The sequence below is a fragment of the Pimephales promelas genome, chromosome 25 (genome assembly GCF_988280905.1).
Source record: "Pimephales promelas chromosome 25, fPimPro1.hap1.1, whole genome shotgun sequence".
Classification (NCBI taxonomy): domain Eukaryota; kingdom Metazoa; phylum Chordata; class Actinopteri; order Cypriniformes; family Leuciscidae; genus Pimephales; species Pimephales promelas.
The window spans coordinates 20,745,644-20,758,681 of NC_142793.1; the positions used below are offsets into that span (position 1 = coordinate 20,745,644).

At 37.1% G+C, this 13,038-nt stretch overlaps 2 protein-coding genes across 2 annotated transcripts in view; one reads left to right on the plus strand and one right to left on the minus strand.

The window, feature by feature from the left end:
* Positions 1–8,891, plus strand: LOC120460306 (ras-related protein Rab-8B). The gene is made up of 7 exons (XM_039648015.2): positions 1–223; positions 3,069–3,129; positions 4,417–4,477; positions 4,830–4,907; positions 5,140–5,229; positions 5,436–5,552; positions 7,047–8,891. Exons 1-7 carry the CDS (start codon positions 100–102, stop codon positions 7,137–7,139), a joined length of 624 nt encoding a protein of 207 aa, XP_039503949.1. The 5' UTR covers positions 1–99; the 3' UTR covers positions 7,140–8,891.
* Positions 8,247–13,038, minus strand: part of trpm1b (transient receptor potential cation channel, subfamily M, member 1b) — a 23,536-nt gene continuing 18,744 nt past the window's right edge. Inside the window, exons 22-27 of the mRNA XM_039648016.2 lie at positions 12,815–12,989; positions 12,403–12,423; positions 12,130–12,274; positions 11,738–11,940; positions 11,500–11,632; positions 8,247–11,396 (exon numbers count right to left, since the gene is read on the minus strand). Of these exons, the coding sequence (XP_039503950.2) occupies positions 9,932–11,396; positions 11,500–11,632; positions 11,738–11,940; positions 12,130–12,274; positions 12,403–12,423; positions 12,815–12,989 (2,142 nt within the window). The 3' untranslated portion in view covers positions 8,247–9,931. The remainder of the gene's footprint in view (positions 11,397–11,499; positions 11,633–11,737; positions 11,941–12,129; positions 12,275–12,402; positions 12,424–12,814; positions 12,990–13,038) is intronic.

Sequence of the window (13,038 nt, forward strand, 5' to 3'; positions counted from 1 at the left end):
AGGCCCCGCCCTCGCTCGAGACCGTATGATTTTTGTGTCAATGCCATGAACAAGGGAAACTGTGCACTGTCATTCATTAAGGAAATACTGGCTTGGTAAATGGCGAAGACTTACGATTACCTTTTCAAACTCTTGCTAATTGGAGACAGTGGAGTGGGAAAGACATGTCTGCTGTTCAGATTCAGCGAGGACGCGTTTAACACCACCTTCATCTCCACAATCGGTCAGTTCACCGGTGATCTGGGTAGAAGGTATTGGACGGTGTCCCGTTATATGCAGGACAATAGTGTTCAGAGACAGTAAAACTGTAATAATTAAGTTTCCAGTTTCATTTTCATTGATGAAGTAGGTTTGAAAAGCACATGTGTTTTTTTTTCTTCAGTTAATTATATGATTATCTTTGATTTTAGACATGCATATGATTTTAGACATGCATAGGCCTTTGATTACGTAGACAAATTAAAATATATATTTCTCATAATGTTTTGTTATATATATATATATATATATATATATATATATATATAATAGATTGTTTAATATTTTATATAATTTAAATGTATTACCGGTATGTATTTTTATTTCTATACAAATCAGTATTAATATTAAAAACTAGTATTAACTAATAAAATATGTAGGTAAATAATCATAGATATATTATCGATTAATAAATAGGAAGATGGGTAGAATCTATCTATATCTGATACAGATCCTCAGATACACTCTGGAAACAATGCTGTCGGTGAAGGTGTGAGAGTCATATTTTGCTGACCACAGCTGCATCTACTTTTAACCTGTCAAACCCTGCTCACTAATGGCCTTACAAGTTCATACAGGAGTCTACACAAGAGAAACATAAACTGTATTATTGAGTTATATGTTCATTTTGTGTTCATGCTAATGGGTTCAAGCCACTTAGTAAGTTGCTGTTAGATGTTTTGCTGTAGTGTTCACTATAGTGTTCAGGTTTAAAACCCATGACCATGGGTTACGCCTAAGATTCTGTAAAATAATATTCATATGCGTACAGGACGAATAAGTGCGAAATTTGCATTGCAAATGCGTAAATAACCGAATCAGCTTTTCTCAAATAGATTTTCTATAATTGTTTTTCCCTGTCAGCGTAAACCTCATAACATTTTGTTTAATATACGATTTAAACAAGAAAAAAGAAAATGAAAACAGGTGTTCATTTCTTATACAATTTAACTTCCCGTGCACATGTATCTTGCTTTAAGGATTTTTTAGACAAAATACTTCTTGCATTGTGTGTGTGAAAGCTGCACAGTTGTCTTTCGTCTGCCTGCACAGAGAGTTTAGTCATTTCCTTTGTCAGTTTTTCCATCTGATTAAAACGTCACCGCCCCCCTCTGCCTTTGTTTGCGATGCTGTCTTGCAATGGGCTCTCTGAGCCTCGACTTTCTTTCAGACTTCATTTGTATTTACATCCCATTTATCTGCAAAACCAGCACATCAAGTCAAAACAGCAATTTCCCTGAAAAAAGTAGCTTTTTTTTTTGATGTGAGAAATCATCATGACCCCTTTGCATAAACAATATTTTGATGACAAAGTCAGGACGGCGTGCTGGGGAAAGTACGGTTCCTTTGTGTGGGGTCATATAGACTTGACCGTGAACAGAGAGCTGTACTGTTTGAATCCCCATCATGTTCTCGTGATATTCACTCAGCCCATCTCGGCATTCTTCCGCCAATGCAGTGGAGCGTTTGACTGGCATCTGCTTTCTTGTGCCAGGACGTCCATGACCCCAGTTGTGGCCACTCTGCATACTTCCCCACACTTCTCTGAGCTGTCCACCTCCACTTCCTGTGACTCTCTCTCTCTCTCTCTCTCTCTCTCTCTCTCTCTCTCTCTCTCTCTCTCTCTCTCTCTCTCTCTCTCTCTCTCTCTCTGTGTGTGTGTTTCTCTCAGGGTTGTGATAGTGCTCAGATTGCTTGATAAATTACTTGTCATGTCCCTTATTTTAACTGTAGCTAAGCATTTGGTAAATTACTGAATGTAAATGCAATATACAAACTTTCATTGATTGAAATGCCAATGAACTCCATAATGTTTGAGTTGTGTTTGGATGTTCTGGGTGTAAAGCAACACCCAGGTCTCCAAATATGATATCTGGTCTCTAAACGGCAAAAAAAAAAAACAATTTCTTAAGGACCGTTCGCACCAAGGACATAACTGTAATGATAACAATATAGTTTTTAAAAGTGTATACAGTAGCAGCGTCTACACCAGAACTACAATAACAATGCCACAATGTCATTGGAATCACTTTCGCGATTCTTTTTCAGCTGATGAACGATAAAAACATTGACAGCCAATCAGAATCCATCCCGAGAGAGCTCTAGCATTTTAAAGCATCAGATGCCAAAACTGCAGTGTGTGTTTTTAATAAACAGAACGTTATTGTGCGTTGCGTTGATGTCGACGCGAATTGTTATAGTTGGCTTCAATGGATTTTAAGGTCTTGTTTTCCAGTATACATATCTAACAAGATAAATATACAGTAGGCTATGCCAAAATGACATAAGATGAAGATTGTCAGAGAAATCAAACTAAATTTAATGAAATGTAAGTGTAAAACAAGAACAATCTTGAACAACTACAGTATATTGTTGTAGCATTAGACATTTTTCCCACAGGAAAACCACATCACAAAGCCTCCTGTTTGACTATAGTCATATTGAGTGTAAAGCTTTTTGAATTGAGTGTAAAGCTCATCTTTTTGAATTTCTGTTGAATTTGTTTCATAAATAAGCTCTCATGAATGGAAACAATCTTTCTACAACTTCAATAGGTTTAAAATGTCAGATACACAGAGATTCAGAGAACAACCTAAAATGCTAGGTTTGTTGAAAACTACAACTTGTTGTCTGATACAAGCAACAAGCAATTTTCCACTAACCAGCAGGACAAGAGGACAGTTTAACCCCAGGAACTGGAAATAGCTCATTATATCTTCACCACTGCAGTGTAACATTGATTGTATTTGGTTCCATACGGTGCCAGTCACTGAAGATCTGACGACGTTTCCCTTCTTCCCTGTTGCCAGGAATTGATTTCAAAATCAGAACTATCGAGCTGAATGGCAAGAAAATCAAGCTGCAGATATGGTGAGCAGAAATCGTTTGTCATTACAGTGCCAAGTTGTGTTTTATATCCTGTTATGTCAGCTGTGTAAACTCTTGGTTTGTTTAAAGAGCTTCTCACACCTTAAACAGATATATAGGGAACAGATTCTACACTGAATTTGAGTTGTGTTGCTTTTAAACATTATACCAGTTAGCTTTGAGGCATTATAAGCTATTGTGGTCCCATATCTTTATTCATCTTGTGCACAAATATTCACATTTTTTTGAATATGACACTGAAACTTGTGAAAATACACTTTAGTACACTTTTAAAATAAGTACTTATTACAATTATGCTATAAGAATATAGGCCTATACTTCAAAATAATATATTAAAATGCGAACTGAATATGTTTTCAGACTCTTAACTGCATGTCATTTGCTATTAAATGAATTGTATTATATGGTTTTTATTAAATGCAATTCTTATTCGGCCCACTTTATATGTAATTTCATAATTACTCCTGTTGTCTTTGATATATGTTTCAATTTTGTACATTTAAAATATGTGTGCTTTAGCATAGTTAGCAAAACAGAAGGATTTAAAATGTATTTAAAGGAAAACTTTGAATGTGACATTAAATAAGTGTGTTAAGTACACTTAAGTGGCCTTTTATTTAATTCATATTATACTATCTGCAAGTACTACAATGAAGTGTAGCCTACTTTCTTTTTATTACAACTAACTTGAGTATGATTAGCAAGTAGCTCATGATTAGCAAGTAGCTAATCATGGTTTGTTATTTTTGGTTTCACTAACACTCATACATTTGCACTTTTTCTGCTCTAAAACTTGATAAGCCCTTCAAACTTCTTTTTAAAAAAAAAAAAAAAAACCTGGAAATATGTCTAAACAAAATAGAAAACAGTTAAATAAACCAGTTCATGTGCTAGCAATATGCTAGTTAAAATCTAGGCACTATACAAAGTTTTTTGGGATCCTTAAGTGCTGATATTATAATGGTCCTTGAGTGTACTTGATAAGTAAGAAGGAAATGACATCATACACTGTGGCTATTCTTCCTGTTAACAGTCATAATGTTCACACACCCTGTCCCGCAGACTAACGAAGGATGAGACGTGTAAACAATAGTGTCATGGACATCCGTGACCTCTATCTGCACATCCTACTGGATGTTTAAATCAAAATTTAGGAAAGAACAGGGTGGGATTCACCACAAACCAATGTGAAGTGTTGAGGTTGAGCGAGGTGAAGAAGGAACGAGGTGAGGACGTGTATTTGCGTTTGACTGTCTGGTTGTTTTACAGGGACACTGCGGGGCAGGAAAGATTTAGGACGATCACCACGGCGTATTACAGAGGCGCTATGGTAAGACTCTACACTGCAAACTAAATGATTTCATACTCAGTACTTTTGTCTTGATTTCCAGTACACATATCTAAAAAAGGTCAGACTGCCAAAAGTCGCTGCAGGAACAATGTTGTGTTGTTGCAAAGTGCCGGAAAAGAACCGAAAAACACTAGAGTTTATTTTAATCAAACCAAACCTGCTGAGTCTGAACACAACCTTAATATCTAAAGTGATTTTGCTATTTAATTAAATGTATCTTGATTTGAATGATTAGATATTTGTACTGGAAAACAATACTTAGATATTAGATATAGCTTAGATATATGTCTAAGCTTTGATTGTTTAATATTTTTGCTGGCTTTGTTTTCAGGGCATTATGCTGGTATATGACATCACCAGCGAAAAGTCATTTGAGAACATTAAAAACTGGATCCGCAACATCGAAGAGGTAACTGACATTACATATGTTCAATTGATAAAGTAAAATGTTTTACATTATAAAACGGATCCGGTCCTTATTTTTTATTGGTCCGTACACTGGGCCAACTGGAGGCCATTGGATAATAGGCTTGTTACCCACGCTGTAAATTCATATCAAATATAATTTTTCAAGTATTTGATACATTTGTTGGAGAATTAGATTTCTTTTGACTGCTGAACTTCTCAATCACTCATTTCAGCATGCATCATCTGACGTAGAGAAGATGATCCTCGGAAACAAATGTGACATGAACGACAGGAGACAGGTGTCCAAAGAGAGAGGAGAGAAAGTGAGATCTCTCACATCTTAGACTAGTATTTCACACAAATAGATGTAAAATTAATAAAAAAAATATATATTGTATTTTATTTAAAAATGTTAATTATTGTAATACTACCTATTTATAGGTGTATTATATGGAATGAGCTAGTTTGTGTGATACTGGATATTTGTTAGTATAGTAACTGTTGTAATTTTTTCCATTTTTTTCTCCAGCTGGCAATTGATTACGGCATCAAGTTTTTGGAAACGAGTGCAAAAACCAGTGTAAATGTCGAAGAGGCCTTTTTCACCCTCGGCAGAGACATTATGGCTCGACTCAACAGAAAAATGGTGTGTTTTTTTTGCAAATCTTCCAAATCTTCCATTTTTTAATTATTAAAAAAATTCAAATAATTGTAAATCATTTTAAAACAATATCTACTGAGGAAAAAACAAAACGGTAACACTTTAAAATAAGGTCTCAGTTGTTAACATTAGTTTATGCATTAGCTAACATGAATTGACAATGTATTTTTAAAGCATTCATTAATCTTTGTTAATGTTAGTACTAACACATTGTTCATGCTAAACATTTTCACAGTGAATTAATAAATGTTAACTTACACATATTTAGGTTTTAAATAATGTATTACTAAATGTAGAAATGAACATGAAGATGATAAATGCTGTAGAAGAATTGTTTATTGTTCATGTTAATTAACCAGGACTGGCGATTCCTATAGGCGACCTAGGCGGTTGCTTAGGGCCAGTGTTGGAAAAGTGACTTTCTACATGAACTAGTTCAATCCAAAGGGCTAGAGCCGGCCCTGTAGTTAACTAATGTTACAAATTAAAAAGATTATTGTAAAATGTTACCACAAACAGACCCTTTTTTAACTGCATTTAGTTTTATATCGGTTCAGCAATAAAAAATAATAGTATATATGAAGAGTTCAGATGCAAAAGCCTCTAAATGCCATTTGAAATTTTCTTCTTTAATGATGATTTTTATCAAGCTTGTATATTTAAGTTCAGTTATTTCACTTAAATAACAATTAATAGGTAATTATCATTGCCATTTAAGTGAAATCACTGAACTTAAATATACAAGTTTGATAAAAATCATCATTAAAGAAGAAAATTTCAAATGGCATTTAGAGGCTTTTGCATCTGAACTCTTCATATTATTTATCAATTTTTCAAATTAAAATCTGTGGTGAAAATCAAGTTTTAATACCTATGTGGGTTTAGGACAAACTATGAGCAAATTCATACGTCAGCACCATCGCTGAGTGTTTTCTCCTTAAAACTGCAGTGAAACAAAGACAGTCTCAAAAACGCAGTTTGAAATCCCTGGTGTTTCTGACACAAACTACGTTGTAACCAATCACGTCAATGAGTGAATCTCTAAACTGGTGTGAGTGGAGGTGGGGCTAATTTGCATATTCATAGAACCGTATACTAAATGAGGCAAGGTTGTAAAGTCACATTCAAGCTATTTTAAGCCATGAAGATTTTTTTTTTCTAGGAAAAAACGCTTAAATATGTAATTTTGGTGATCAAAAATGAGTTTTAAGGGACAACATTATTGACAACAGATGGACCTTAAATCATTTTAAACATGTATAACTGTTCAAATGAATCATACCACATCATGGGGTATAAAAAAAACAGGCCCATTATTTTATTATTGCATCTAGTTTGATATCAGTTCAGCAATTAAGTACAAAAAGTCTCAGGATTAGCTACTTATTTTAACTATATTAATATTTTTAAACCTAATTTCTTTTGTTTTATAGGTTTTACAATGCAATATTAAAATGTGTCCGTCTTTCCATTGCCTAGAATGATGGTGGTCAAGCAGATGGTGGAGGGCCGGTGAAGATTTCAGAGAAGCGCACCAAAAAGCACAGCATCTTTAAGTGTGCTCTGCTGTAACTCATTTTCAGCGCGTGGATACGTTCACTTGCTGCGTCTCTGCGGCAGCTCAGTTGGTATAACATATCACATGAGCCCCTGCAAAAGAGCTGGACCATCAGGCTCAAGAAGGTTTGTGTTTCCAAGCCCTTAAATTCAAGATGGAACAGAGGAATGATGCCGTTTTGAGAGATTTACATGGTTCACTCTGTACTAGAGTCACAAATAGGAAACGTCTCCTTTGTTGTGTGGTGATAATCGTGATGATCGTGTCAAAAGATAATGGATCAAATATGAATGGTTTGGCTTTGATATGTTTTTTGTAAAATATTCTATATAGACACAGCATTGGCTGGCTTAAAACATTTGCTGCTGAAGGCTTAAATGTATCGCGTACAATATTTATGAAGTAGTGAGCGAGTCTGTTTTCTTGTAATATGTTCCTTAGTGTCTTTTATACTGCGTATACACTGTTCTTGCACTGGTTCAAAAAATATTATAGAGAAGATCTGTAAAAATGACATTTTTGGAACACCAGTGGGTTAAAAGCACTTTACGTGTGTTTTCAATGAGCTCTTCTTACAGGCACATGTCCATGTATAGCACAGACGGACATCAATCCACCCGCTGGAAGGTTGCAAAGATAGAACATGATGGCTGCAGGGCATGATGGGTAAAGGAATAGGGTATCAAAGGAAAGACGTCTTACTTGGCAAAATCAGAGTCGCCTATTGGAAGTGAGTGTCTGACACAGCCAGTCAAACCTGGGAACCATCAGTATTAAGGGAATAAGAAAAATTGTGCCTGTGCTGTAGATCCTTAGCATTATGGTTATACTATAAGCATTGGGTTTATGTTCAAAATCAGCCCAGCACTGATTTGTGAAAATGATGTGATTTTCTTATTTGTTAATTAAGATGATCATTAACTATTTAATTAGCATTTAAAATGAATGCTATAGTGTTTTGTAACATGATAGAACAAGAAAAGTCACTGATGCATGTTTATGTAAATCCATTAACGGAAACTGAGCTTTTTTTCTATTTCAATTTGATATTTCTCACATTTGTAGCTCTTTTTCATTTTTTGATTGAAAATGTCCAGTGCATAATATATTGATACTGTGCAAACAACTTTTGTTTACGGTTTACATTTTTTTTTTTCACCATAGGCTCTTAAAAGAAACATAGAGTTGCCAAAAAGTGGTATTATGTGATTTTCATGCTTGACTGTCAATGTAAGTTGTTTTAGTCAAAGGATCCAGGGTGAATTCAACTGGTTAAATCAGCACTTATGTTTTAAATGTGTGAGCCATTTTGGTCTCCTATTGAAACTGCACTAAAGGCTGTGTCAGAAGAAGTCGTATAGATTACAGCAATAAAATGTCCCTATTTGGGAATTACTTCCGACTACTTGTGCTGATATTAGGGACCTTAAAGCCTTGGATCTGTCTCCATTAATCTGAGTTGGACAGATACTGCCATAGTATTTTGAAAGAATGTTTTGATGATTATTATTTCACTTTGACAAATGTAGCATATATCATGACCACTGATATTCAGATGGGACCATTGTTATGCATGTATTTTCTTTCATATTTGTGACTGTATGACCAATCTTTTTCAAGAGACATAACGCAACTGGTTACCTGAAAAGCTAATATGCTCATTTAAACATGTTAAAAAGACAATGTGAACAAGAATTTGAAGTGTGGTTTTATTAATTGTAGATTTTTATAATACATATAACCAAAGTAAATGCTGTTTAAACATATCTTTATACTTTTCAGCTCATTTTTTTTTACCGCTGTACTTTCGTCTTTTTGTCAGCAATACATCATACAGAACACTAGATGGTGCTATTAGACAGTCTTATCACAACAATAAACAGCTCGAATACAACCTGTTAACTTCAAACATTTTGCATTGAGGTAGACTCATTTTGTCTTTTGACTAGTTCAGTTTGCATAGCCTTACACTAATTGTCATTATACTGTATAATACTGTGTACTGTTTACCAATCCAAGACATCTAAATCATAACACATAAATGGCATGATGAGGACTAGAAAAGTGAGCAGGTTACATGCTGTAATATAATGTATTTTGTACCTTAAATATATATAATGATGAAAATACTTTTAGTGCAAGCCCACAATTAATGAACATTTTAACTTGATTATGACACCTGAGTACTGCTAATCTAGTGTTACATGTGCATAAAAGGAATTGAATGTGTGCATCGTTCTTATATCTTCTTATTGGACTCTTTTCCATTACTAGCACCAGCTCGACTCAACTCGGCTCGGCTCGACTCAGCTCGCTTTTCGTTCCGTTTTTCATTACAGACAGTACCACCACAAATAGTACCCGGTCGTCATAGCGACACCTTTCGTTTCTCGTTGCTCTATCAATCTCTCGCTGGATCCTCTCTTCAGTTACCAAACAAAGGAAAGTCTGCACCTCCTCGTTTGACCACGGCGTATTCTTCCGAGTTGCCATAATAATAGTAGTTAGTTTAGTAACTATCTCTGACCAAACAATTTTGTATTATTCTGGATACTCCATCTGACGTGTGCAATGACGTGCGCAGTGAATGGTGACGATTCTCTGACCAATCAGCAGTCGGCATTGTTTTCACGTGACATTTTAGCATCGCCTTTGCTCGCTCAGAACCTCGCCGGAGGTGGTACAAAAAAAGTACCCGAAAGCAGGAACAGGTACAACTTTTACATTGTGTAAAGGCGAGCCGAGTTGAGCCGAGCTGGTACTGTGTAGTAGAAAAGCGCCATAAGAGAGTCCCCTTTGTGTATGGCTACGGCTCGCTTGAATGTACATCATCTGTTGTCTTCTGTGTGGGTTTCCCTGGACCATCAGGAGAGTCTCCACAGGCTCCAGCAAGGTCTCTTTCACTGCTTGATCCATGGGCTCGTTTCAGACTGTTTCCTAAGGACTTGCAAGGTTTTGTGGACCAGCTCTTGGATCTTCCAGGGAGGAACATAGTGTCCTCTGGCAGAGGCAGGTGGCTACCATCAACTTGGACTTCAGAATCACTGGAAACGGCACCTGTAGTTATCTCCTCTGTTTGCCCTCCATCTTGCCTCTCTGAACTTTTTTCCCTCCCCAGACTTCCTTCAGGATCATCTGGATCCTTTCCCATCTTCTGCTGAGTATCTTTCTGGCGTTTACCCACTTCGTCACTACTTTCTTCCTGGTTTACCTGATCTACATCCAGCAATGGCTCTATACCAGTCGCCCCTGTTGAGTGTAGCTCTCCACCCTTTGTCATCCCATCTTCTATAATCAGCTGATTGATTGGTCCATCCGAACTGTCCAGTGTCTTCTCTCCTTCTTGCATTCCCATCTCCGCTTTACTGTCCATAGTAGAAACTCTCAGCCCCTGTTGCTCAGGCTGGTCAGAATGTTGATCTACCTTGAAACTGTTGCTAAACTTTTCAATCTGGTCTACCAAGGGTCTTACCAGTGATACCTTTGGAATCTGACCAAAAAGACTAGGGTGTACCTTATACTCATAACCAGCACTCCAACGCCTTGTAGCCGGAGACGCATCCATTCCTTCCCCTTCTTGATTTGCTTCCCTTTCACTTGCTTGATCAAATGAGATTGTGCTCCTATACTTTCGCACAGTGGATGGGGATGTGCTTTGTATTTCTGTGGGATAGTATCTGAAAGCTTTCACCTTTTCTAGAGGGTAGGAGGTAGTTGCCTGAAGTTTCACCCTCTCAGTCATCAAGACTTCTTTCTGTGTGGCACTATCCAAAGAAGTCTTGTCAGGAGCCGATGATTTTGGTGATTCTGGCTTTGTCCCATCACCCTCAACACCCTTCTCACAAGGGAAGATTCGGATGTCCACACATGAGCCAAGGCGCCTTCTTGTCCCTGGAATATCTACCTCTAGATTCTGGCCATATTCCTTTGTGTTGAAGTTTGTAGTGCTTATTGTTTTACTCTGATCTGCCTCTTTTTCCTCAGGTGGACGTTCATCGACACCCAGGTAATAGCGGTAGAGGCTGTACCCATCAGCACTGTTGATGCTGCTGTGACGTTGAAGAGAAGAGGGGTCACAAATAGAGGAGGCTGTTGAGCGTGTCCGGGTCAATTCAGAGTGGTCGATTCCCACTAGTCTTTCCAAGGCATTCACCATTCGGCCATTAATGTCTTCCAGCTGGGCCAAACGAAGGTCCACTGTCTGAAGGGAGGCCTTCATCGTGTTCTCCCTCTCATTCACCTCCTCAAGGCGCATAGACATGTTCTCCACCCTGTGCATGAACAAGAAGAGTATGTTAATGTGATGATCACATAAAAAAGAAGTTTGCAAAAGGGTATTGAGGAAGTTTATTTGTATTAGTGTATTCCAACTACCTTTCATTTGTAACCCTAATACGTTCATCATTTGAAGAAAGTTGCTCGTCTTCTCTCTCCCTGAAATATTCCTCCACACATTGCTCCTCAAACTCATACAGCATCTTCAGCTCTTCCGGGGTAAGAATTAACTCTTTATGACGAAAACAGAATACAAACAAATGTTTATCTCATGTTCAGCTTGACCTCCTGCATCTTGATCCTTTATAATATGGTCTAATTATTTTATGAAACTCACTTAATCCTTTATCCTTCTCATCCAGTTCTCCCTCCTTTTTCTTGTTACAGCGACAGCAGAGTTTGCGGAATAGGATGTAGAGGTGGCTAAATATAATGAGAGGTGGAGGTAGCACAGGCCTGTCATGGAAGGTCATGATGAGCTGGTATCTCTGAAATTTCCACACCTGGTTGGAGATGGACTTAACCTCAAAGAACGTGTTGCTTTATTGGGAGGAAACACATTACAACTATCAAATCAAAAACATTGAACTGCTACTAAAGATACACCAATGAAGACATTTTGGTAAAGAAAAATAGCCACAACTTATTCATTATAATTCAGCCGATCCTACACTGTTTGTTTTTACATGCAAATAAGTCAACAAAACATTGTAATGGTAGCATTCTTACTTGAAGACGGCAATGAGCAAGTTTACAAGCAGGATGTTGGCCACTAACAAATAACAGGCCATGATGGCTGGAGTCAGCCATGCTCCAGGGATGCAGGGTGGAAGCTTTTTCCCATCCTCATCATATAAATTTTCTCCACAAGGGGCTGTTTAGAAAAAGCTTAAGTGTTACATTATAGTACCAGCGATGAATTTGTTTTGCATTCACAACAATTCCAATGTCACTATGAAAACAGTGTTTGTCATTGTGTCAAATGTTCATCGTTGTGCTTACGATTTATTTCCATGGCGTAAACTTCAGACCATTCCAGAAGGGCAAAATAGAGACAAACAAGTTAGTTAGTGCAATTGGAAACCAATGTGTGCACCAAGAATTAATCGAACACAATATCAATCAAGAGACAGGCAGGATAATCAACTAGAAAACTGTTCCAGTCTATACAGCCCAAAATACTGAAAAAACAACAATTTGACTAAAACACTTTCTGTCTGTTTGAAATAACTCTAAACATTCATAACTCCACAAGAAAGCCACTAAGCATGAAGTTATAGGGGAAACTGCAACAAACAACCGGATCACAGAGGTAATGAAGATATTAGTGAGGTGTTAGAATGGTGGATCAGACTGTCATCTATCTATACCCTGGAGGCAGGAAACAAAATCTTACTATAAATTCTAGTCTTACGGTCTATCGAATCTGCAAACACCTCTCCATAAATCATCCAATAAGGCATATAGAAGATGTTGCGGGCCAAGCGCCATGTGGGCTCCTCGTCTGGGTGGAGGATGGCCTGTCGTGCCACACCGAAACTCATCAGGACCACCAACATGATCACCACAAAATACAGCATGTCAATCATCTGCAAGTAAAAAAGTATGTATAGTTGATAATCAAGTGTAAGGTCTAAA